The sequence below is a fragment of the Macaca mulatta genome, chromosome 5 (assembly GCF_049350105.2).
Source record: "Macaca mulatta isolate MMU2019108-1 chromosome 5, T2T-MMU8v2.0, whole genome shotgun sequence".
Lineage (NCBI taxonomy): Eukaryota > Metazoa > Chordata > Mammalia > Primates > Cercopithecidae > Macaca > Macaca mulatta.
This window is the reverse complement of record NC_133410.1, coordinates 53,512,409-53,538,867: the sequence shown is the minus strand read 5'-3', so window position 1 is coordinate 53,538,867 and position 26,459 is coordinate 53,512,409. Positions and strand designations below refer to the sequence as shown.

The window sequence follows — 26,459 nt, the reverse complement described above, 5'->3', positions numbered from 1 at the left end:
ACTTGAGGAATGGGCTGTGTATTTGCATGGTATGGGGGGACTTACAAATGGCATTCAGCAGCAGCAATGTGGCTTAAACGCTGACAGCTTTGCCATAGACTGAAGAAGGAACAACACCCAGGTTCAGAACCGTCCTACAATCATCCACCCCAGAAGAAGGTGATTTCAGTCAAGTAGACCATTTTGAGAGATACTGTGACTGTTCTCAATATCTACTTTTAGGGTTGCCTTGTAAGGATCTGCCTACCCACCCTAGTTAAGGGAGAAGTATGTAACTTGAGCCTAGAACAGTGGGGAGGGGATGTGTTCAGCCCCGGACAGTATCTCATATAGTGTGCCCATGTTATGCACATCTATGTGTGACATCCTCTTTATCACAGTGGTTTTACTACACTTTCCAGATAACCTTCTGTTTTACAAGTTCTTTGATGTTAAGTACTCTGGCGGTGGAAGATTACAAACCTGAAAATTCTACATTCGTTTTATATGCTTTGCATCATTGAGATGGAAAACCTTAAGCAGGTACTCGATAATGGATAAGGCCATTTCTTAGCATCAACCTTGGCTCATTTGAATTGACCTTATCAGTCAATAACACGGGCCGTTTCATAAACCAATGAATAATGTATTATAGCTTAGTTTAAAGTTTCAAATATGTTTTTAGACAGAAACATTCCAAGAATGCAAGTCAGGTGTATTTCCCAGATAAATAACAGTCTGGGGGCGTTGAGTTCAGGGAAATTCTCCGTTCTCGAGGAAATTCTCCGTTCTCAGGTTTCCTAAGGTTGAAATCCAGCGCGCACATCATTAATTATTCGTTGGGGTCGGTCCCTCAGTCAATGGCAGGTCTGAGTAAGCTAAAGCGAGCAGTTAACTAATCCTTCCTGCCACGGGGATCCTGGGGCGAAAGAGGACAACTGGGCGGTCAGTCACACTTGCTCGTGGCCAGGCCCTGCCCCTCTTTCCCCGGTCCGGGCGCAGGGGTGCGTGTGCCCTCACTCTCACGAACACAGACCGAGAGCTTCCCAGAAGGAAAAACAAATTCGTCATAATGTTCAGCGCAGCCGAGAGTTTCCAACAAGAAAGCAGCTCCAGTCGTGGCCTGATGACTCAGGGTGGCGTTTTAAACGCCGAATAAACCCATTCCTTAGCTCTTTAATAAATCGGTAACAACAACAACAACAACAGCAACAACAACAACAACAGCCTTCTCCCCCAGCCGCGCCACACCAAAGGCTTCCCAAGTTGGGCTGCGAATCCCTGTTTGGTTTTCCAACGCCGAAAGCCTTAGAAGCAGTGCGATCTCCTGGCGGGACGCGGTTCTCGAAGGGCTCCCGGGGAGAGGACAAGATAGCAGGGTTTACAGGGCAAAAAGAGGAGAACCTGAAAATCGTGTCCTGCGGGGCAAAAGTGCGTCGCCCAGTCACAAGTGTGCTGTAGAGGTGGGAGAGGACGAGGATCCATTTCCACATTTCAACACCCCCGTTTCTGCAGCTGCCCCTGGAGGACTCAGCTGCTCACGCCGAGCTCCTTTCCACGCGGCTCTGGCCCTAATAGGGGAAGCCGGGTGACCGCGCGACCCGTGAGAAATGCTGGGGCGCTTGGCCCTGGTATGGGCGCACCCAGCGTCCGGGGCGCAGGTTCTCTCAGCCCAGCTTCTCCTCCCACTCACTTGCTCGGATCTCCTCCCTCCTTCACATCCCCCGCCCCCGGGACCGCGAGGCTCCCTCCCCGCACCGGCCAGTGAGTACACAAAGCCGCGGGTGAGGGGAAGCTTCGCAGGCGTGCACGGAGCAGTGAGATCACTGGCGTTATAAATATCCCGGTGCCAGCGCGGAGATCCGCTCGGGTGGCCTCTCTCTCCCCTTCTCCCCTTCTCTTCCCAGAGGCTATGTCCACCCAGTGCGGCGAGGCGAGCAGCGCCAGAGGCACGCAGCCGCAGAGGGGCCACAGAGCCCAGAATCAGCCCTGCAAGATGCACTTAGGACCCCCGCGGCTGGAAGAATGAGCTTGTCCTTCCTCCTCCTCCTCTTCTTCAGCCACCTGATCCTCAACGCCTGGGCTCACGGGGAGAAGCGTCTCGTCCCCAAAGGGCAACTCGGACCCGCTGCCACTGATAGGAACCCTAGAGGCTCTAGCAGCAGACAGAGCAGCAGTAGCGCTATGTCTTCCTCTTCTGCCTCCTCCTCCCCCGCAGCTTCTCTGGGCAGCCAAGGAAGTGGCTTGGAGCAGAGCAGTTTCCAGTGGAGCCCCTCGGGGCGCCGGACCGGCAGCCTCTACTGCAGAGTAGGCATCGGTTTCCATCTGCAGATCTACCCGGATGGCAAAGTCAACGGCTCCCACGAAGCCAATATGTTAAGTAAGTTACTCGCTCTCCTACAAAACCCGTCCTAGGCGGGCAGCGGAAGATTTGGGAGGGACAGCAGGTATTTCCCGGGCCACAGGCGCACCTTCCTGAGCCCAGGCCACTGGGACCAACTGATACTCAGAAACAGCCAGGCGTGTTGGGTGGAGATGCATCTATATGGCGTTCGCACACGCACCCCTTTCCTGGTCATGAGGAATTGCGATTTCTGAGGTGTATGTTACCTAGAGGCTGGTGCCCAGACGGGTACCTTGTTTCCAGTTTGCCCTAGCCTCAAAGACGAGTCTCCAGCCATGACGAGAGAGAACAAAAAATCTCATTTCTTCTCGTTCAATTTGTTTACCTTCTGCTTATGAACTAGCCTGGCATTTTTCATTAGGCATCAAAGTGCAGCCCTTCTCCCCATCCATAACTGAAGTTATTTTTTAAAAAGAAGAATCAAATCCCAAATACTTGCCTCTTCCAACCGCTACCATAAACCTCACATTAATATTGTATATGTATATGCATACATGTATATATGTGTATGTATACAATGTATACACATAGGTATATAGAGACACAAGATATAGATAGATAGATAGATAGATAGATAGATAGATAGATAGATAGATAGATAGATAGATGACAGACAGATAGATAACTAGGGGACACCAGACAGACATTCCTGCTTGGAAGAAGATTGTGCTCTGGAAAACTGGACACGTTTAGAGAGGGAGATGTGATGAACATTGAAATTACTAACTCCAGAGTTGGATTTAACAACGTTTAGTATCTTGAGACCATGACTACACCGTGTTAGGAGAGTGGCCAGCCTTTGGTTCCCAAGAACCGTTAGGGGAAAGTTCTTTATTTTAGAAGAAACGCAGAGGTTAAATTTGGTAGGGGTGCAAATTTTGTAGGACTTTTTATAAACAAAGTTTTAGATTTTCCCTCTGAGTTTTTTTCTTTTAGCATGCGCTCTTTTTTCCTTTCTCATCTCTTCTTCCCTTCCACCCCATCTATGTTTCCAGACCATGGCAGCCACTCCTCTGGTTTCTCTTCACTGCCTCTAGGCAGCTGGGGGCAGAGGAGATTTGCGGCTGTGTGTAGGAGTGGAGAGATCTCTGTGGGGCTTTTGTTCAGTAGGGCCAGATCGCTCTTCCAGCGCGGGTTGGTCCACCAGGCAGAGCTCCAGCCAGGGCCTATTAGGTACCCAGGGAGAGCGGAAATGTAGCCAGGAGACAGCAGCGCGCACAGTCACCTGTCTTTCAGTGTCAGCCTGGTTGCTCCTAGATGTTCCTAACTTGCTCCATCTCAGACCAACGACTCCACGGGCCACTGGGCTCCTTCTTACTACACAGGCTCCAGAGGAGCGTGGACGCCACCGGCGGGCTGAAAATTTGGCAGCCAGCAGTCTCCAGAGCGGGGTCGGAGGCGCGCAAGTGGGTAAGGCGGTAGGCTGACTAGCCTCCTCCCGTGGGTTAAGGGGGCCTAATGTGGAAGACCTGATGGTTCATGCTTAGAGAAAAGCAGGTCTATGCCCGCCGCCCTGCGCCTGTCTAGTCTATCTGATCTCGCTGATTCAGCAGCCTGCTGCGCACGTGGTGAGCGGGCCTGGAGCGCCCAGCTGGCGAGAGGCCCTCCGCACACGCACCACGGAGTCCCAGGGCCCCCCTCACACTCTCGAGAGGAACCTATTTGCATATTTTAGAGTTTATTTCGCTCATCGAATAACTGCTCATTTGGGGGATAAAGGGCAAGATCTGTTGGGGTGAAGGGGAATTTTCTGAGATTTGAGGAATAACCAGGAACATCTATTTATTTCCATTCATCTTTCTCACTTTGTCTCAACCATCTCTTGACTCCATTAACCATCACAGCTTATTCCCACTTCCGGCAACCTTTCCTTCTCTCTTACAAGAAAACTTTCTCTCTTCAGTTCTTCTTGTGATTATCCAGGAATCAGCACCAACAGAGGATAACTTCTGTGAGCTCAAGGACCCCTAACTACCATGCAGCAAGCAGCAGGTTGGAGCCCAGGGAGCTCAGATAATGCTTCTGGGGAGGCTTTAGGTGTGCTAGAGATCTTGGAAAGCAAGGCTCATTCCCAGGATATTAACCATCTTCTCTAAGAAGACACGATATGAGACAAAGATAGTTTTACAGCTTAGGCCTTGCTAGAGGGGATGTTGTAGAAAAGCAAAGGGGGGAAAACAAGAGCAGATCAAAAAGAATGCACCCAGATAAACAAGACATTGACCACTACCCAGTATGTAAAATGTACATTTTCTTTTAAAATCCATGTTGAAAGATATCTACAAGAGAACAGGGATGTGTCCTAAAACAGTGCCAACAAAAAGCTTAATTTAAACTTTTTCCTAATTTATTCCTGTTTACAATAACCTTTCAGAGTTTAGTTTCTGTGTCTTTCACATGACTTGCTTTCATTCATGCCATAAATCATGTACCCAATATAAGATACCTATCTCATTAAGCACGATATTTTGGTTACTTTTGTGTTTGTCTTCCATAGAGTTTTTTTATTTTTATTTTTTTCTAGAAGAAAACATAGCAAATATTCAAATCATAGTGATTTTCCGCTTTGTGATATTTGGAGTGTCTAATACTACTTCATAAAATTTTTACTACCATTGATCAATGCAGAATTTGCATGTAATTTGAGAATTTAACATGGATCTCTGCCATTATCTAGCTGTAAAAGAGAAACAGAAGCTAGCTAATTACAATCGGTCATTTACCTCTTTGAAGGCAGCATTTGATGTTTCCTGACATTCATGTAAACTAAGGTGTTGGCCATGACCTTTCTTAGAGTATGTGAGGAAATGTGTTTAAATCTCCTAAGAGAGGCTGAGAGGGCTGGGTCAAGGGCCGTAGAGGATACCTCAGTTTGATCTCATCCTCTAATTCTACTGTCTGTGAGTCAGCGATGACAGAAAACATATTCTTTTTGTTACAAACCTGATACTTCAGAAAAGTCAAAGCTTTGCCATGAAACTGCATTCTAGCAAGTTATTTTAAACCTAATAATATTCTGTAGTATTTGTCTGATAGAACAGATAATCATATGTGTTTCACAACTATTATTTGACAGTAAGCTTTTTTTTTTTTTTTTCAAATTGCAAATATTTTCTGGTTTCACCATGAGAAGTACACCATGGCCATGGACTTTTAAATATTACTTGTTTAGTTTACATGGACCAATTAATATATTCTTAACTTCTCTTATACAATAGTTATCCCAAGTTTTGAAGACAGAAAATGAAATTAAGCTCATTGTATATAAATCCTTATTATGAGGAAATACTGTGGAAAAATGAAGAAATATGAACAAGAAAAGATAGATGACCCAACTATTGCATGGAAAAAAGGGTTTGCATTAATTTATATGCCTTCAAGTTTAATTTGAATACAGTGCTTCTGTTGACTTACCTTGGGCCACTGAAGAATAGGCAATCAAGTAGTTTTCAGTTTAGGGAAGAAAAGTTTAAGGCTTTGGCTATACAGACTCAAAGCGTTTACATAAAATATGAAAATTCCAAGCACACATTTTGGCTAATAGAATCATCAATGTTACTACTTTTTAAAAAAATCTAAACTCACTACCAATTTTGGGATCATGTGGAGTCATTAGACAGTCCCCCAAGCCTAGATAAATCAGAATCTATATCTACTATGCAGAAAAATCAAGTGGAAAATTTCAGTTGCTAATTTAATCAGTGAAGACTGCTAAACTGAATATTTCAAGATTCAGATTTGATAACTTGGCACAGCATATCTGTTACTTTGTGGATGCAAGTAGAGAAACTTCAGTTTTAAAATATTTTTCTCTGGGGATTTTCAGATGGGTTGTTGAAAGCTTCTGAATACATTGAATATCTGTGTTTTTCTATATTTTATTCATTAACAAACGAGAGAAAAAGGAAAAATTTGTATAATTGTATCAACCACTATCAATAAAGCCCTATTATATTAAGAAATCTGCAGAGGACTAAGTCAAAAATCTAGAAATATTTTTTATGGAAGTAAACTTACATCATAATGCATAAGTGGAATTGACTGTGTGTATAAGCTGAGAGACCCCAAGACATTCTTGCCTTCTTCAGCTTAGGTGTCAATGCTGAAATTCCACAAAGAGAGAATAATTCCTTCTGTTAAGCATTCTCCTCTTCCTTTGACCCTCTTAAATGGGAATGCCTTAAGAAAAATAACACACTGTCAGTAGCACTTTAATGTGAATTTATTTACACTGAGCCACCCCTCTGCCCCATGCCTTCTCAAGCAGGAGAAGGCCACAGTAGCAGGAGAGTACTAAGACACCTGTCCATACTTGTGTATGCATAGGGTGTCCTGATGAGAGTAAAGAGAGGTAGTGAGAGGATAAAAGAAGGCAGTCAAATTTAGCAAACAGTCATTGACTATATACTATCTATGAGACAAGCTTGGCCTTCCACAATTTTGCTTAGAAATACTGCCTTGGCATCCATAGGGAGAATTGTAAGTTTCCATCAAATTTAATATATGTGACTCCTGATGATAAAGGTCAGAAAATTGCTGAAATTAAAAAAAAAAAAATCAGTGTCAGAGAAATGTTTTCTGAAACTTATATATTTGTGATTTAAGGCCCATGGGTTTAAAAAATTATGTAGAATTCCTGAATGAGCTACTGAGATTTGTCATAGTAAAATCAATAGGCCTGTGATATTTTGGGGAGGAGGGCAGGAAACTGAACTGTGAGACTCGTTGAATCTGCTCCAGAAAACAAGGCATTGTGAAATCACTGCTGACATTACTTTGGAAATTATGATCATAACAGTGTTCTTAATATTACGTCATAATTATAGTAAGATTTAGAAGATCAATACCAAAGTCACGCATATGAAAAATAATTCATTCATCTAATCTCATCTCTTATATCTCTTTCATTCTTTATAATATTAAATAGAATGATATAGGTAAAGTGTATTTTTAAGCTTTCAGTTAAAGATAATTTTCTTAAAGTTATAAAATCCTTTAATTCTCAGGCAATATATCATTTTTATCCTGGAACTTTTAAGAAGAAACCCTGCAATATGTAACACAATAATAACACTTTCACATATATTATTTCATCTTCCCCATATTTAAAATACATTACATGCAAATTGTATATAATATTTACACACAGAGTGTACACTGTATTGAAATACAAGTTAAATGCATCTAAATGGATATTTGTTTAAAAAGAGAATAAGCTAATTATCAGAAGCTATTTATTTAAGCAAAGCAGTAGTATTTCTATTAAAACAAATATTTATAAAGCCTTTTTATCTCAACATCTTAAAAGTTAGCATACAAACACATACACTTATGAGACTTTTATGTTTTACTCTACCATGTATTTTTTCATTAATATACAATATATCTGCATGTTCAAAACCAGATCATTTTCCAGAGAATGGAATTGAAAGCCTCTAACAATTTAGTACCATGATTAAATTGGAGTAAATATATAACCAAATCTCTCCTCTATCAACTCCGTGTTGCCCCTTTTGTATCTATCATTCCACACATATACAATTTCTCACTTTCTTTCTTTCCCATTTTTGAATGTACATGTTTACATAAATATTCACGATCACATCCCCCATCTCCCAAATATCTAAAATCATTAATGCTCTTCTCAATATAATTCCATAATTCTGATAGAAATTTAACTTGGTATCACTGTTATAGTCATGCTTTAGTAATAATATTATCATAACATATTACATCTGTGTAGAGTATTTAACTTCACAAAGCATTTGGTGTGTTTTGTTAATATTTGATAAAATGATATGCTTCTAAACGTTTAGAAGCACACTCAAATAATGTTTATAATAAACTCTATTATAAATAGCATTTAAAAAACATTTTGAAGGAAAGGATTTATACGACACTAGTGGTTTTGTTTTTTCTTTTTTTTTCTTTTTTTTTTTTTTCAGTTTCCTTCTAACAGCAAAAGTAGCTTCCAATAGTTTTTGGTTTTTGTTTTTCAATTTAAAGAAACACCTATTAATGAACTGGTACCTGCAGTTTCCCTAAGGTGTGTTTTATTTACTTTGGGCTAAAAACATTTATTTTTTAAAAAGTTGTTCAGTTATCCCCTTTTTCACATAAACTTTCTAATCAAGTTTTTTAAGAAACCAAGTTGAATAAATAAACAGCAATGCTTGCTAGAATTATAGATGTTAGCTCACATTGCACAATATAAATGCTCAATTTTATAAAATATTTCTTATTTTTGGTAAGCAGAATAATTTTATATGTGCCTCAAATACTGCAGGGAGAGTTTGCTGTTTCAAGAAAATCTGATGAATCTCTCTATTTGGCAGAGTCCTATTGAGATATCCTAATTAGTATATATGCTCAGAATATTATAGATGGAAATATTGAAATGTGCTTTTTTTCTTCCCCTCTGTTCTTTATTTCCTTCTTTTCTTCCTTCCTTCCTTCTTTTCCTTTTTAAAAGTAGAGATGCAGTGTCACTATTTTGACCAGGATGGTCTTGAACTCCTGGTATCAGGCGATCCTTCAGCCTCAGCCTCCCAAAGTGCTGGAATTACAGGCGTGAGGTACTGCACCTGGCTTCCCTTTTTCCTTTCTAAGACAGGTCCCTTTTTAGCTCTATTGAGCTAAAAATCTTTTTTTGAAATAGACAACTTTTGAAATTTTGAAATAGACAACTAATAAAAAACATTGTGCTCTTTTCATGTTCATATAAAATACATAATTTATTTTAAATAAGCAGGCTTTCTAATTAAGTGCAGACTATGTGTTTTATCTTATTAAACTACTCTATGAACTTTGGTGTGTAATTCTCTTGATCCAGTGGATGTGAACTTTGAAATTACTGTAGGAGACAGGGAACATTGACTTCATAATGCTAACTATGAAATACAAACTATAAACAATAATGTAATAAATTATCTCATTAATTTTTTTTCTAGGAAATGATTCAAAATGCCAGATGTCTCAAAGCATAATCCATTAAACTTTCATTGAACCAATAATTTTAAGTTATTTATAATGCTTTCAGTATCTTACATGTAGTCTTTAAATGCAGTCACTAAAAGACTGAGTATAGTATATGTTTATTTGTAACTACCATTATAACCATGATAATTAGAGTAGAGGAATTTATTTAATGTAAATAAGTATTATTTTCCAGACTTTCAAATAGTTATACTAGTCTTGAGCACAGATTTGTGCTTTAATATTCAAAGTAGTGTATTATCTTTGATGAAGAAATAATGGAGAAGAATTATTTTGCAAAACATTTTTTAAATGTCTTTTTAATTTCTTTAGAACCTGAGAAAACTTCGTGCTCATTGTGTACTAAAAGTGACTTATTTGTCCAAATAATTACTGATGAAGTAGAATCAAATTTTTGAATATTGACATTATTTTAAATGAACACTTGAATCCTAGCCTTCTTTGTTTTTAACATAGTAAATGTCATGAAAAATAAGGATGTTAAATACTAAGTTCTTTTTTTAAATCACAATAATAAAGAATGGAAAGAATCTATGTAGAAATTTAATTCTTCACAATGATATAAAGAAGAGCCTGTGTTTTATTTTGGGATTTCTGTCATCCTAGGTATTTTGGAAATATTTGCTGTGTCTCAGGGGATTGTAGGAATACGAGGAGTTTTCAGCAACAAATTTTTAGCGATGTCAAAAAAAGGAAAACTCCATGCAAGTGTAAGTAGAACCACTTTATATTTGTTAAAGGTGCTATAAAGATTTTACATTTGTAAAACAGAATAATTTTCCAAGTTGGTAGGTAAGACAATTTGCCCAAAGAACTTAATTATTTAAAAAGCATATTTACATTTAACCAAGGGAATTTTGTATGCTTCTAGAAGTAATAATTTAACTATTTAATTTACTTTAAAAGATATTATAGAGTCTACAAAAAGTTTAAGCCTAAGTGTATTTGAAAATAGCGTTCTCAAAGGGGTAGCCATCCACTTGTTTCTTAGAAGTGGCCCACATAAGAAGAAACATGGCAATAATATATTTCACCACATTTTAAACTTACAAGTTTATAGTGATTGTGTTTGTGCTAAGTAAATGAGGTTCTTACTTAATTTTACAAGCTACTCATAATACCAAAAATTGGGTCTCAGTAATGTAAAATATTTTCATATTAACAAGTAGGGAGGGAAGAAACCAATAATTAGAAGACTGTGACTTTCATAGACAAATTTTAATTAATTTGAAGAATTTTTATCTTGTATTTTTGTCACATCAAAAATAACGATTTCTTAATACTATGAAAAGTAATTTTGCATTCTCAAAAATTTATTCAGACCAGTTTTATATATTGTGATCAGTTCATAAACTATTTATTTGCTTTGTTATGAAAGTTTCCATTACCTGGGAAGTATTAAAACATTTTAAAGATGATAAAATATGTTCAGCTTAGTTTTCCCACTCACAGATTCTATTTATTTGTATTAGTATATACACACGGAACTTAAAGGTGCTTTATGCTTTTTCTGTGGCATACTTATTTTCTTCACATTAAAACATTTTGAAAGCAATTATTGTTTAAAGTTAGTCATTTAATTCTGATTCTTTATAGTCTTTAGTAAATAAATTATTGGAATATCACTTTTTCAATTTTCAAAGTTATAGAAAGTTTCAACTGATAGCAATCAATTGAAACTTACTATATATAATTTTATTTTATAGATCTTTAAAAACTTCAACGAAAATGCCACTTGGTTTAATGTGTAAGACTTTTATAATTTTACTTTTCTTAACATCTAAAGTGATTTGTTAATATCTTTTGGAAGAGACAGAATTTGAGCAATTTCTGTAATTACTTGAGGATTCGATGAGATAATACATGCAATGTGCTAAGAATACTATCTGGTGTGTTATAAGTGCTCAATAAGTATTGCCTATTATTATAGGGTAACAATCTAAATATAATCTAAATATAATAAATTGCTAAAATATCAGTTTAGCAGCATAAATGGAAATCCTTTGTTAAATTCTTAAATCGCCTATTGCAAGAACTATTAAACAATTTACCATTTCATTTTTTGAGCTGGTTACTATGATCTAGCAAACTGTAATATAGTATTCATAGAAATATATTTTTAAATTTTTTTCATTTATTTAAGGGACAACATTCTGCATCACTGTGAAAAAAGTAGGGTATTACATGTTTTAATTTTATTTTTCATTTCAATAGGATTTTAAGGAGCAGGTGGCATTTGGTTACATGAAAAAGTTCTTTAGTGGTGATTTCTGAGATTTAGGTGCACCCATCACCCCAGTAGTGTACACTGTACCCGATGTGTAGTCTTTCATCTCCAACCCCCTCCCCTTTCCCCCTGAGTCGCCAAAGTCCAATGTATCATTCTCAGGGCATTTAATTTTATTTTAAAATATTATTTAAAATTCACATACAGATGAGTTCTCATGAGAACTGTATAAAAGCAAAAAAAAAAAAAAAATCCACATACAGAATAGAAAACAATGATTAAACACATCTGAACGGAATAACTTTTCCTCAGTCTACTTTTAAGTTTATAAAAGATTAAAACACCTTCAAAATCTAACCTCATAATAATACACAGTGCATGCAAAGAAACTTTCTCTTACTGGTTTGTTTTGAGTGAAAATCTTAACTTTTAAAATATTCTGATTTATGCCATAGTACTTGCAAAAAATAGACTAAACTTGGAACAGCTTAAGGATAATTGCCCCAGAAAGTAACATATTACAAATGGAAGCCAATTAGAAAGGTCAAACTGAGAGGTTAAGATACATGATTCCTCTGTCAAATGCAAGTAACAAATTTCTAGAAATTTGACCCAAATGTCTAAGGATGGCTGGTTGAAATAATGCAGATAATGCAAAAACAGCATCTGTTATTCTTTCTCATCTTGGCAGGCTAAAGTTATTTCATAGAATAATGACTTTTAAACAGCACAAAGCAAGTCTTGCTCTTGTCACTCTCTGAAGCTCTTTGATATAAAAGTCATTCTGATGACTTTGAGCTAAATTGTAGATAAAAATATTAAGCCCTATGATTATGTGGATTCTTTTTAAACCAATTATCCAAGCCCACTTTCTCTTATCTGAGCTTTTATTAGCACTTTTCCTTTAGGTGAAAACCTAATTAAATTATAAAGTGATTTATTTTTTAAAGACGTTAAATTTAGAAATAGTATTAATGCTAGTAATTACTAGTTTTATGCCCACTTGATTTCTTTCCTGTTTTCACATTCTAGTTAAACATGTTGGGAAATTGTTCTTGTAACTCTAAATATGACTATTTGATTTAGTTAATAGTTTTGATTTTTACAGCTTTACATCATCCCCAAAAAGTTTAAAAACTCATAGACTTTTAGGATTAAACTTGTAATTTGTGAGTTGCTTTAATTTAAAAATTTTGCAGAGGCATTTAAAGAGTACTTTTAGGGTTCTATCTACAAAGCAAATGTAAACTAAAAATATAAAACATTAATAGAATTCTGGGAAAAGTAATCCCCCATTGTACTGAGAAATATTCATTGATACTTGTAGATATTCAACTCAGTTTTTGTAATAATAATCAGAGTTCTAAAAATTAGCTACTAGGCAGAGATAATGTACTTCCATAGCTCTTTAAAAGCTCTTTTGCTCACATTATCTCATTAGATAATGAGGTGACGAAAGAGTCTCCTAGTTGTTAAATTATTTTCCCAAGGTTACACAGTTAACAAGTGATTGAACCAGAACTATAGCCTCCCAGAATTTTCTCTTTCTCTTTAAATGCTATAGTGCTTGGTAAATAAAAGTTAGCTTCAAAGAAGATATTAAGTTTTGTTTGGAACCAATTACATTGTTTTCACCTCTTAGTGTATAGAAATTAATATGTGCATGAAAATATTTTTGTATTACATATAAAAATGAATACTGTGGCACATCATTAGAATATTTATAGCACTCTATTTAATAGGCAAATAAACAGGCAATTTGAGATTTATAGTTAAAGTTGCAAATTTCCTCATTCTAGGTACATGTTTTTCTCTTTGATTCACATCTCTTTTTTGAACTGGCATTTCCCCCATCTCCTGTGTCTCCAGTACTTCACTTTAAAATCTAGAGAAGAGGGCATGTGTCGCCACAGAATTTTACAAATGTTGGTTATTCATTGTCAATGACAGTTGCATAGGGAACCCCTCCCTCCCAAGATAAACTTTCAAAACAGAAAAGAGACCTATTTTGCTCACAGAAATCTTCATTTAGTAAATATTTTACTGTTCATAGACACAAATATGACACACTGAAAGGGTAGCCCAGAGCAGATTCAGGCAGCATTGATGCTGATTCCATTTTTGTGCTAAATTTGTTAATCCCATCAGAGAAGTTTTATTTGAGCTTCAGTAATCTAAATGTGTGGGGCTCCCTGGACTCATTCAAGCCCCTGGAGCCTGGCACATTTAAATGTAGCAAACCTGCACATTGTGCACATGTACCCTAGAACTTAAAGTATAATTAAAAAAAAATATATATATATATAAAGTATGTGTGGCTCCCTGGACTCATTCAAGCCCCTAATCTACAGGCAGCTCTCCTTCAAACTTTTATTGGCATACTCTAAATAGGCAGTGCAACTAAATTCCTATCATGCAGGTTTTTCAGCATTCTTCACAAGGATGAGGATGTATGGTCTTCTCTTTGTCCAAATGTATCAAAAATCATCAAGAACAGGAGGAGATAATTGCTTTCCAAAGATCCATGAGGGCTACTCCAAGCCACAGCTGTGGCCTTTACCCTCTTTCTCAACACATTCCATGCTAAGGTACCTTCTGAGACTGAGCACTCTTCCTGCCTTAACCGTCTGTCTGTCCCTGCTCCCTCCTCAGGTTGGCATCCTTACTGAAAGTCCCACAGAGAGCCTTTCTGGATTTATCTGAGGTGGGTCCAGACTAGGAGTCAAAGGCCTTAAGTGTGATGGTAAAGACAGTTAGATTGCCCCCAGGCTGAATCCTACTCTACCACTTCCTAACTGTGTCATTTTACTTCATCTTTCTACTCCTTGGTTTATCAACTACAAAAGAAGGAAAATTGAAGTCGCAATCTATTGGGGTAGTTAAGTGTTTTAAACAAGATAATGCATATAAAACAGAGTACTGCCTGAAAAGTATTCCACACTTAATGTTTAAACAGATTTTCCTGAATTTGCTCTCAGGCAGCTGTTTGACAATCCTTAATCTCTTTCTTTCTGATTTTGGGGTCAGGCAGCTGTGACCCTTAAATTATTCAGACCAGCCTCAACTCCGATTTATCACTGATCTTTTCTTCCCCACACCCAAACTTTGTGTGCTTATAGGTGTCCCTTATCTACTAGGTTTTCCTTTCTCCCAGGAACCTAATTTCAAAGCAAAATTTCTAAGCTCAACCTCTTAAAGAGGCATGGATTTCCTATGGTCATAATCTTGTGATTTTTTTCGTAGCTCTGTTGTCCATCTTGATTTTTCCCTAAAAAACATAAATCTTGGAAAAGGTGATTATCATGTATTCTTCAGTATACTTCAACATACTTCATAAAGTATGCAGAAAGCTCATTGCTTATTGGGGAAAAACATGTTAGCTTATTTTAAAGATGCAGAGAGAAGCATGTGGTGGAATTATTTTTGTTTCTCAGGGTTTTAGGGGATCATGTTTGAAAGGAAAGCTAATTGCAGAGTTTACGAAACAGGCATGGAATGTGTGCTTGATCAGTCCTAAGCAAGGTCTAGAACACCCTCCTTTCCTGGTTTCAGAGTGTGCCAGCTGGCTTGCCTGGGATGAGACTCCAGACTGGACTTCTTGCACTGCAGGCAGAGTGAAGAGGAGTAGGCAGCCCCTAAAGCTGAGCATATTTACTGAAAGGAGAAATGGAGGCTTGAGCAATACTTATCATCCTCATTAAAAAATGACTTACTAAGCACTCCACTCTGCCAGTCAAGACCATGCATGAGCTAGATCAAGGCATTTGAGAAGAATTTTTTTCTTTTTTTGCCCTCTAAGGACTTTCAATATACAGTAAAATTGAATGTCTAACTTCTCAGGCACAAAAATGGGTTCAAACTCTGCCTTTGCAGTAAATGCCAGTTTCCCCTCAATTTTGCACTGTGGAAGTCATTAGAAGACCTGTTTTATTGAGGAAATCTGGGTGTGATGAATTGCCTTGTAGATTTGGAAATCCATTTTAGCAGAAAGTGAGAGATAGTAATATATTTCTTTGATGATTTGAAGAGTGACACTTGTCATTCATCAATATTTTAACAGGAAGCAACTTCAGAGCAAGTAAGACTGTATAAGAAAAGCCTAGGAAATAGCTTTGGTTTGTATAGTGTTATGGAGAGACCCTTAGTCTAGGAATCAGAAGATGCAATTTAAATCACAGGTCTATTCTGGCACTTGATAAATGCAGGGTGATAGATGGATCATATTCTTTACTTCGCTGGCTGAAAAAATCAGATAATACTATCCTAATAGCAGCCATGGAATTACTGTGAGTTAAATTATATATGTAAACCACCTGACACACAGTAGTCTCCAATAGTCCAGCTTTGTGAAGTTATTAAGGTCCTCAGAAAGAAAGTCATGCTATTCCATGTTTTGCCTGGTGTGGTCCTTACTTCACAGGTGTCAAAATCACATAGGATGCTGGTTAATGATACATCAAGCCCAGGGTCTCACCTCAGACTTACAAAAACACAGTCTCTGGAAACAGGGCTTGGGGAGCTGTATTTGAGCCTGCTCTCTAAGTAATTTGAAGGGAAATTATATAAGTGAAGAAAAGAGATCCTATAGTTGATATTCTTTACTACATTATCTCAGCTTGGGTAATATTAAAACCAGCTTGTGTATTTTGTCTGTTGCTCAGTATGAGGAACTGAGATATAGAAGGAATGAATGGTACCAAGCAGGAGATATGGCTGTGCCTGGGAGATAGCACGGCGGGGCTACAACTGGCCATTACACAGTTTATATAGTAAAGAGTAAGAAGTAGCCCTTTGGGTGCGTGCTGCCCTGTACCAGGGCACAAGTATAAAAAATTAGCTGAGTTTAGGGCACCTGTCCCAGGCGGCTCCATTGGTGGAGGGAAGGGATGGGAATTAAGCAGCTCTAAAAGGAGGTAGGGGAACTAGAAGTGATGAATGTGGCGAAGAAACTTAGTTTGTAGCAAAATTTGGTCTATAGTTGTTTTTGTTACAGTCTATGATAACCTTTTTGTTATTTAATAATATTAGTCTAGAACAACATTTTAATTATTTAGATTTGGCTTTTTTTCCCCTTAACTTTATAAGGTTTTTCAGGAGAAAGAGGCAAATCAAAGAAAACAAGCTGAAATAAATAAATAAAATTGATTAAATACACACAAATTCCAAGGTTTATACTGGTGTCAGTTCAAATTCACTCCTATTTCCATATCTCATATACTACATATTTACTTCTATAGTTGCACACGAGAGTCGGTAATTGCACAGCTTTAATTCATACTATACAAGGTACTCAATCATCATAGATCGTGATATTTACTAAGGAAAAAACTACAAGAAGAGATTTTAGAGAGCTTTTTTAAAAAACAATATCATTTGGGAAATAATTTATTTGGTTTAATTGACCTGTTTAATTTCAGCTTGGCAGAATTAGTCATTTCTGGAATATTGTAGTTAATTGGAGTTGTGCTTTCTTTGAATTCAATTTGACTTTTTAAAAAATATCTGTTCTTTAAAATGGATCCTTCACTGTGAGAAGGGATGAGTAGAGCCACGACAGTTTACTTCTAGTGAAAATGTTCTTTTTTTTTTTTTTTTTTTTTTTTTTTGAGACGGAGTTTTGCTCTTATTGCCTAGGCTGGAGTGCAATGGTAGGATCCTAGCTCACTGCAACCTCTGCCTCCCAGGTCCAAGCGATTCTCCTGCCTCAGCCTCCCCAGTAGCTGGGACTACAGGTGCCCACCACCACACCTGGCTGACTTTGTATGTTTAGTACAGACAGGGTTTTACCATGTTGGTCAGGCTGGTCTCGAACTCCGGACCTCAAATGATCCGCCTGCCTCAGCCTCCCAAAGTGCTAGATTACAGGTGTGAGCCACCATGCCCAGCAAAAAGTTCTTATTTCTCTTAATAGCAGTGTGTTTCCTCTCCTTGTAATAATTTAGATATTCAAGAAAAAAATAGTTCAATTTGTTTAAAGTTTTTTTTTTTTTTTTGTCAATTAGGAGTATATACTAAACTACAAAAAATGATGATTTTAAACATTTATTTTAATTTTGCAATTATGGTTTATTGAATGTAACCGGTTTTTATTCTTGCCAGATCAAGGAGAAATTAAAGAGATTTTAATGTAATTTAAGTCAATGAAAACATGGGCAGGACTATGTCAATATTGTTTTCCACTGTAAAAGTGGCTCCTAGCACAGTGCCTAGCATGTGATATCTGTGGAATAAATTAGTGAAAAATGAATATGAAACATTTTTAAACAAATATTTAAACAATTGCTTTCACTGTAGTGGCTGATGGTGGTAAGGCAATTAGATGAAGGAGTCTTGATTTCAGCAACTTATCTGAAATTTGATTCATGCCTCTACATCATACTCTTAACTATAGAAAAAGTGTGTTTGTTAGTTTCAGTTTTTTTTCTAGAAAAATAATGGAGTTCTATTATTTTAAAAGTGTATATTTTATTAGAGGACTTCTTATAATTTTTAAAAAAGATTTAAAAAATAAAAATCAGCCTGGAAAATTTATTGTCCAAAATTTTCTAATGGCAAATGTATGTATTTTAGTACCTCTAGCTAAGACCTATGACTCTTTGCTATAAAGATGGTCTGTGCACAACACTATATACAGAGATGTACTGCTTAGTGTCACCATCTTGTCTGAGCCAGACTGGGAAGACTAATAGGAAGAGTCAATCCTTCAAGATGAATAAATTCACTGAAATGTTTGCTTCAAATGATTCTGTGTTCCATCACAGCTGGAATAATTTTGCAGACAAAACATTAAATTAAAAGTCAATTAAGAAAGTCAAAACAGTCTAACTGCGTTTACTCCTGTATTAATGTAGAATGTAGGATTTGGACAGCTGAGGGGCTGTGTGTAGTGTGTGGGTCCTTAGGACTCTGCACATTTCTACCCTGGGTAACAGTTAGGTGACCTCTGAAAAATCTGAATTCCGAATAGCCATCTCCTTAAAGGGGCTCCTCTTAAGAAAGAACTTTAGAATATGAATCTGGAGGAAAAGAGGAGGAAAAGAGAAAGATTTTAGATGAAACAATTGTAGCGGGTGGGGCAGGTGGGTTTCACTCATATGAAAGACCCTAAAATGGAAATGATATAGATTTCTGTTTTTTTAAAAAAAGAAATGCTGTGGTGTGTGTCTGCACATGCACCTGTGCATGCGTATGTGTGCCTGTCATCTACATCAATTAAAAATGGACATGTTCGTTCTTTATTTTCTTGGGCACTGTTGGGGGAAAATATTAAAAAATGAGGTACATTTTAACAACCTAACTCTGTCAAAATTGAGTAAAGCAATCACTGCTATTTTCGTGAAACAGAGGTAGAAGTCAGGTCAAGGCATAATGTATTACACATTTTCAAAAATGTCATTCGACTGCATTGTAAGAAAAAAAAACCTGAGACAAGGTAAATATACTAGATACTCTTTTTAATGAAATGTTTCACACCTTTCTAAACTTCTTATTATCCGTTTATAGAGCCAGAAACATTCTAGATGTCTATAGCTTTTATTTTGAAATAAAATATTGGGATTATCTAATTAAATGGGAAAGCCACTTTAAGAGCTAAGCAGCTGTAGACAAATCTACAATGAATTTGTAAGCAAGTCTTTCTAATAAAAAATAGGAATAGTCAATGTGTGATCTTTGAAAGTGGTGTCAGCATAGCAGTCCTGGCCTAAATGTAGGCTGGCAAGGTGTATCGTAAGACAGGGTGAGAGGGATGCCATACATAGGCGGTGATTCTTTAAAATACCTGCCTTCGGCTGGGTGCGGTGGCTCACACCTGTAATCCCAGCACTTTGGGAGGCTGAGGCGGGCAGATTACCTGGGGTCAGGAATTCGAGACCAGTCTGGCCAATATGGTGAAGCCCCCACCTCTACTAAAAATACAAAAATTAGCTGGGCATGGTGGCACACACCAGTAATCCCAGCTACTCGGGAGGCTGAGGCAGGAGAATTGCATGAGCCCGGGAGATGGAGGTTGCAGTGAGCCGAGATCATGCCACTGCACTCCTGCCTGACCAATAGAGCAAGAACCTGTCTCAAACAACAACAATGACAACAACAAAAAACAAAACAAAACAAAACAAAAAACACCTGCCTTCAGTCTGCTTGAGATCATATCCAAAGATTCGCCAGTAAACTTGTGAAAGATCTATATATATGGCTTCATAACCCCCAAATAGAACTTTGTTGATTGAACTACACTTAAATATAAGTAACTCCAGTAAACTATCGTACATAAAGTTAATGTGCTCTTGTAAATGCTCTGATATCGGTTGGCTTCTAATACTGTCAGTATCTTGCACTACTCACAAATTCCATGTGGATTTTAACAGTGGATCTATGTAGATTGCCTTGCAATATTCAGATTTTTAGATTTCAGTGTTATGATCAGTATTCCAAAGAAAAGTTTGGCATTATTAGAAAAAGCAAGGAAAAAAGGCCATTTTATTCTCATATAAAACTTCTTGATTTGATATAGAAGTATGTAGCTTTTAGTGTTTTTATACATAGTGGACAAAATATTTGGTATTCTCAAGCACAGGAATTCTGTGTAAATAGTACTCCTTGAAATTATGAAACCTGGTAGTCTGACCTAGTACAGGAATTCTTAATTCTTTGGGCGTTATGGACTCTTTCAAGTTTGATGAAAATTACAGAATCCTCCTTTAGATTCTCATAAAAGCCCTGTTGTTGTAAGTGTTATGGATAAGGAGGCTAAGGCTAAGAGCTTAATTGGCATCACTGGTTTTTGATTGTATGTCTGATTCCAAGTTCACACTCTTCCCCCATTCTCCCGCATATTCCTTCAAATTTCACAACTTGGCAAAGTAAGTCCTTTCAGAGCTGGTGCTGACCTACATTGTCAGGCTCATCTCCTTATTTCCCAGGTGCATCCTAGGTAGAGGTCACGCTGAACTACTTACAGGTATTTGAAAGTGTCATGTTGACCTTTCAACACCCTGTTCCCTCTCCCTGAAAATCCTTTCTTATTTTGTCTGCCTCTCTAATGTTAGTTAGAGTACATTCCTAGTTGTACTTGAAGACTCAGCTCAAATGTCACCTTTTATAGGAAGACTTTTCTGTCCTCTTCTTGGCCACCTCCACCCTCTTAGATGCCCTTCCTCTATGCTGTCATTGTACCCTCTGCATACCACTGTCATAATTCCATTTATCAAGCTGCACCATGACGGATGTCTACTTGTCTGTTTTTCCACTATTCTGTAAGTATTTCAAGGGCAGATATTCTGTGTGTGTGTAAGATCTGGCCAAAGCATAGTAATTCCAGTGACTTTTTTCTTCTTGGAGTCAAATATACTTTCCTGTAATGCCTGAGTAAAGATACATTTTTTTTTTTCTAAAGAACTCTAACACCTGCAATATTAATGGGGGCCATATGCTATTTCTCTCTCAGCAGCCTCAATCACACTGATAACATTGAAAAAATGCATGCTTGTTTCAAAGGAATAATTTTGACCCCATTTCTATGAACAGGAATTTATATTTTACCAGGCAATTGTTTCTTAGTAATATAGTTCTATTTATTTTCTTGGTGAGTTAGGAGGAAAAATAGTATGTTAAAATATTTGTAACTATACATTTCAAAGTATTTAAACAATAGTAACAAGGTTTAAATGTATCAAGAGTCCTGGTTACTTTTATATTCATCGATACTATGTCACCAAATAGGTAGTGAACAGAAATGTGTTACAAAATAAATGAAGTAGAAACATAAAAAGAAAAATAGTAATTTTAAAGCAACTTTAAAATAAGCAAACATGTCTTTATAAAAAGGAATGGAGTAGGAGGAACAGAGATCGCCAAAATTATTATTATTTTTTTCCTACAAGAACTTATATTTTATTACATGCTGAAAAGATTGTCACAACTTACATTTCCTCTTTTTTTCTCCTCCCTAGGCCAAGTTCACAGATGACTGCAAGTTCAGGGAGCGTTTTCAAGAAAACAGCTATAATACCTATGCCTCAGCAATACATAGAACTGAAAAAACAGGGCGGGAGTGGTATGTGGCCCTGAATAAAAGAGGAAAAGCCAAACGAGGGTGCAGCCCCCGGGTTAAACCCCAGCACATCTCTACCCATTTTCTCCCAAGATTCAAGCAGTCGGAGCAGCCAGAACTTTCTTTCACGGTTACTGTTCCTGAAAAGAAAAAGCCACCTAGCCCTATCAAGCCAAAGGTTCCCCTTTCTGCACCTCGGAAAAATACCAACACAGTGAAATACAGACTCAAGTTTCGCTTTGGATAATATTCCTCTTGGCCTTGTGAGAACGATTCTTTCCCCTCAGGAGTTTCTATAGGTGTCTTCAGAGTTCTGAAGGAAAATTTTTGGACACAGCTTCAGCTATACTACCCTGTATTGAAGTCACGTCATTTGTTTCAGTGTGACTGAAACAAAATGTTTTTTGATAGGAAGGAAACTGGAATTCTTTGTACTAATACAGGGAGCACACTGCTTCAGGTCAGCAAGACATAAAGCCTTTTGCTTTATGCTTGAGGGATATTTAGAACTTTGTATTTTCGGAAAGTTAAATAACATGGACTATGTATTTTTCTGACTTTTACAGATCAACCTGAAAGAACATACATGGTACATTTTTATTTTTGGTTTCCAAAGAATATTTTGATGCGGATAAAATATTTTGTTAACTTTTGTTTTTTTGTTTGTTTTCTTAAAAGTACCTCTGCATTGAGCATATTTTCTTACTTTTATTATTTTAATTAATATGACATAAGCAATCATTTTATGCTGTTTATGAATTATAAATGTGTTTATATCTCATTTGTAATGTGGAAATCTTTTAAATTTTTTCTATTCACTGCACTTTTTTATTGTTTTTATTTCTAGCCTTACCTCAGATAATATGTTTAGTTTTACATTTTAAAATGTTTAGGCCGGGCGCGGTGGCTCAAGCCTGTAATCCCAGCACTTTGGGAGGCCGAGGCGGGCGGATCACAAGGTCAGGAGATCGAGACCACAGTGAAACCCCGTCTCTACCAAAAATACAAAAAATTAGCCGGGCGCGGTGGCGGGCGCCTGTAGTCCTAGCTACTCAGGAGGCTGAGGCAGGAGAATGGCGTAAACCCAGGAGGCGGAGCTTGCAGTGAGCCGAGATCGCGCCACTGCACTCCAGCCTGGGCAACAGCGTGAGACTCCGTCTCAAAAAAAAAAAAAAAAAAAAAAAAAAAAAAAAAAAAATAAAATGTTTAAATTCTCTTTCACAGCACCAAAGGCTCAGCTTGGATTTGTATGTATGTGTATGTAAATTCATGACTTTATGTGGAATCCTACACCTTTGGTGGCTGGGATATGATGGGTTATAAGCAAGGAAAAAATATAAGGACTTTTTAATAGAATTAAATGTGGGAGGTAAGGAAAAGGATTTAGAGGTAAACGTACACTAAGTTTACAACATTGATTGAGATCTAAGTCTGTCTTGCCTTCATTTCTCTTTTTATCCCCCCCTTGCCCTCATTCTTGAACAGCTGGAGGAATACATTTTATTCTGTCTGTGAAGCATACACTATGAGATTGGAGTGCTTAAAAATACTTCTATGATTCTCTGCTGTCCCACTGTGTAGATCCACAGGGAGCAAACACTTAGAAACGATAGAGAACTGAAGGAGATGAATGGTTTAACAGTTATCCATGCCAAGTCCCGTTGTCAGAAATATTCTTATTACTCAGGCAAACACTCTTTGAGCTTCCCTTCCTAAAGGTAACCATTTCAGTGAATAGATGTGCACTTTTATAAGGAAACTTCTGATGTTTATTTAAAAAACTGGCCTTTTGATAGAGGTAAATTAATCTGGGAATTCAATGTGTTGAAAGTGGCATTTAATTTCACCTTAAATACTGACTGCTGGACATAAATCACAGAAAATTTAACTTAAGAAAATTTACAAAATCTATTATCAGGTAATCATTTTAATAAAGTTCTGCAAAATACAAGTGTTTACATTACATTCCGAAATGTGGCAAAAAAGATACAGCTAATGGTTAAAAGTATGACTTTTGTAGTAAGAGAAGAGTTCATAGAAATTTCATGGTTTGCATTTAAACATGTTTAAAGTATACTTATAAACTATTTTTTCCTTAAAGCAAACTATGATTTATTTTGGTGCAAATACAAAATGGAAACTTGTCAAAATTGAGCTAGCTACCATATAAGCAGATTGCTTTAATTTGATGGGAAAACAGTACACACATATATATAACAAATAATATATCTAAAAACCCATCCATCAACTAAAACATTATACGTATACATTAGTATAGTGTTTTATTATAAAGCCAATTATCTGATTAAACATTCTTTCCACTTAATGCATAATTTTTAAATAGCATAAAATGAAATGCTACAAAAAATTGAACTAATTTATACTTTAAAGTATTTCTGGGTTAAATGGAACAATGAAATGTTTTAAACAAAGATATGCCCAACTCTTATTCAAATGGCATATCACCGTGTTTACACAGTATAAAGCTAAAAATATTACTCTAGTTTATTCTAATCTATTGTTAAGTATTGTACGCCGTATACCAAGTTCTTAGGGCACATGAAAAATTTCAGTTGCCAAACAGAAACTAGTAAACATATGTTCCTAATTAGTGAACGGAAAGATAATAATGATGGTCAACAACAGGCCACGTTAATGAATAAGTTGTATAGGCTAAATGTTGCTTGTAGGCTACATTAAACTCAAATGTAATAGTTTATCTTATACTACCGGTTTGATTTGATTAGCATATGAACATGAAAGTAGGATAACTACCAAATATATATTATGCAAGTCAGGAATCATTAATTTCAAAATTTAAAGCCATGCTAAAATTAAAAAGAAAATATTAAATTACACAATTACACTTCTCTTCACTGGCCATACACAATGATTTTTTTTTTTTTTTTTTTTTTTTTTTGAGACAGTCTTGCTCTGTCACCAGGCTGGAGTGCAGTGGCATGATCTCGGCTCACTGCAACCTCCGACTCCCTGGTTCAAGCGATTCTCCTGCCTCACCCTCCCAAGTAGCTAGGATTACAGGTGCGTGCCACCACGCCAGTTCATTTTGTATTTTTAATAGAGACGAGGTTTCACCATGTTGACCAGGATGGTCTCAATCCTGGCCTCTTGATAGTCCTGACCTCATAATCCATCTGCCTCAGCCTCCCCAAATTGCTGGGATTACAGGTACAACGATGCTTAATGAATGCTTAGTGAAGCATAAAGTTACCTACATCAATTAATTAAATGAACCTATGTACAGAAAACGTGTATAAATATAAGTCCATACTAATGCTTACAACTTTCTAAGAGGGTTCTTGCTTACATAGCTTTTTATTATTTTAAGTAACCAGAACTACTAAATACCAAAATTATTTGATTATGGTTATGTTCATCTAAACACAACAATAAATTTTGTATTATTATTTAGGAGTCTATTTTGCCTATAGGTAACAAACATCTCCAGACTAACATGTCAGTTTTATCAATTATATTATGTTTAAATATTTAAGATTTCTTTATATGGAACATCTATAGAGATAAATAGAGGTTTTCAATAAGATGTAGTAACACTGTGATTTTTCTGTCACAGAGTCTCTCTTCACTTCCTTCTAAAGAGACTAATTTGAGAGTATAGGTGTATATTAATTTTCTTGATTCTTTCAGCTGAATTACACTGGTCCAGAAGTTCAAAATCATGTGACAACGATAAGAGATACTGACAGAAGTCATTTCCAAGTTTGTACATATATTTAAAAAATTACATATATAAAACTGAGACTTTTATTTCTGTTATTTTAAAGCTTTTATTTCTTGTAGCTAAAAATAAAACATAAATCTGGTAGGTAAATTTCTTATGAAATCGATCTTGAAATAGAAAATGTACTGATTTTCTTACCATTAACATTTTTTACCCTTCCAAAGAAGGGAGGGAATAAATCATGATTTATTCCATTTTCAATAACAAAATGAAACTATGGCACTAACCAAAAACTTGCATTCTGGCATCATTTTTACAGTTGCAGAGAATTGTTTCTGGGCTCATTAAAAATATATGATTCCATTGCCGCAATGGAAAGCAAACAATAACTTCTTAAAGGAGTTCTACACCTCCTTTAAGATTTATTTCATTGCTACCTCTAAATTCTGATAATTTAAAATCCATTTTAAGGTGACAAAATTTTTAAAAATTTTGGAGGAAACCTCTGGATAAATGGACAAGGCCTTTTTTTTTTTTTTTTTTTTTTTTTTTTTTTTTTTGTAGTCAATCCAAATGTACTGGCCAAGCCAACTTTTGAAATAAGATTATATGATTAGGTATTAGCAGAGACAAAGAGTTACTGCCTCCATCTTACTCTGCCCTATTTGAAAGTCTCAGGGGAGAGAAGGGAACAAGATGCGGACTTAACCTGAGTAGAGTCAGGTGAGGCATCTTTACATCTAAGAATTTGTATGACATTGAATCAGTCAACTGGGCTACACATCATCAATCAGTATTTCAGCAATTTTATGCAATAAAAATAACATTAGATTATAAACCAAGAACTCTCATTTATGTTTTAGTTTATTAAATGGTTTTTGTCTTTATTCAGACATGAATCACATCACTCTCTAGCACCTGTTTTGTCCTTCACCATTTGATCTCTAACATGATTTCTAGCTTTATTACCAGTGATTGTAGGAGTCTTACGATGTTGAAAGTTCTATGAGGTCATAAAAAGGGACATGTTCCCTTCTGTAATGAAACCAAATTTAAATTTATGTCCAGATGAAACTGGACAACCACTTGAGAAAAAAAA

The 26,459-nt window shown here is 36.6% G+C and overlaps 1 protein-coding gene across 1 annotated transcript; it reads left to right on the top strand.

Moving 5' to 3' along the window:
• The first annotated feature begins 610 nt into the window (after positions 1-610).
• On the top strand, positions 611-22,476 carry FGF5 (fibroblast growth factor 5). The gene is made up of 3 exons (XM_001089996.5): positions 611-2,359; positions 9,986-10,089; positions 21,557-22,476. The coding sequence occupies exons 1-3, from the start codon at positions 2,005-2,007 to the stop codon at positions 21,902-21,904; spliced, it is 807 nt and encodes a 268-aa protein (XP_001089996.1). The 5' UTR covers positions 611-2,004; the 3' UTR covers positions 21,905-22,476.
• Positions 22,477-26,459: the final 3,983 nt, after the last annotated feature.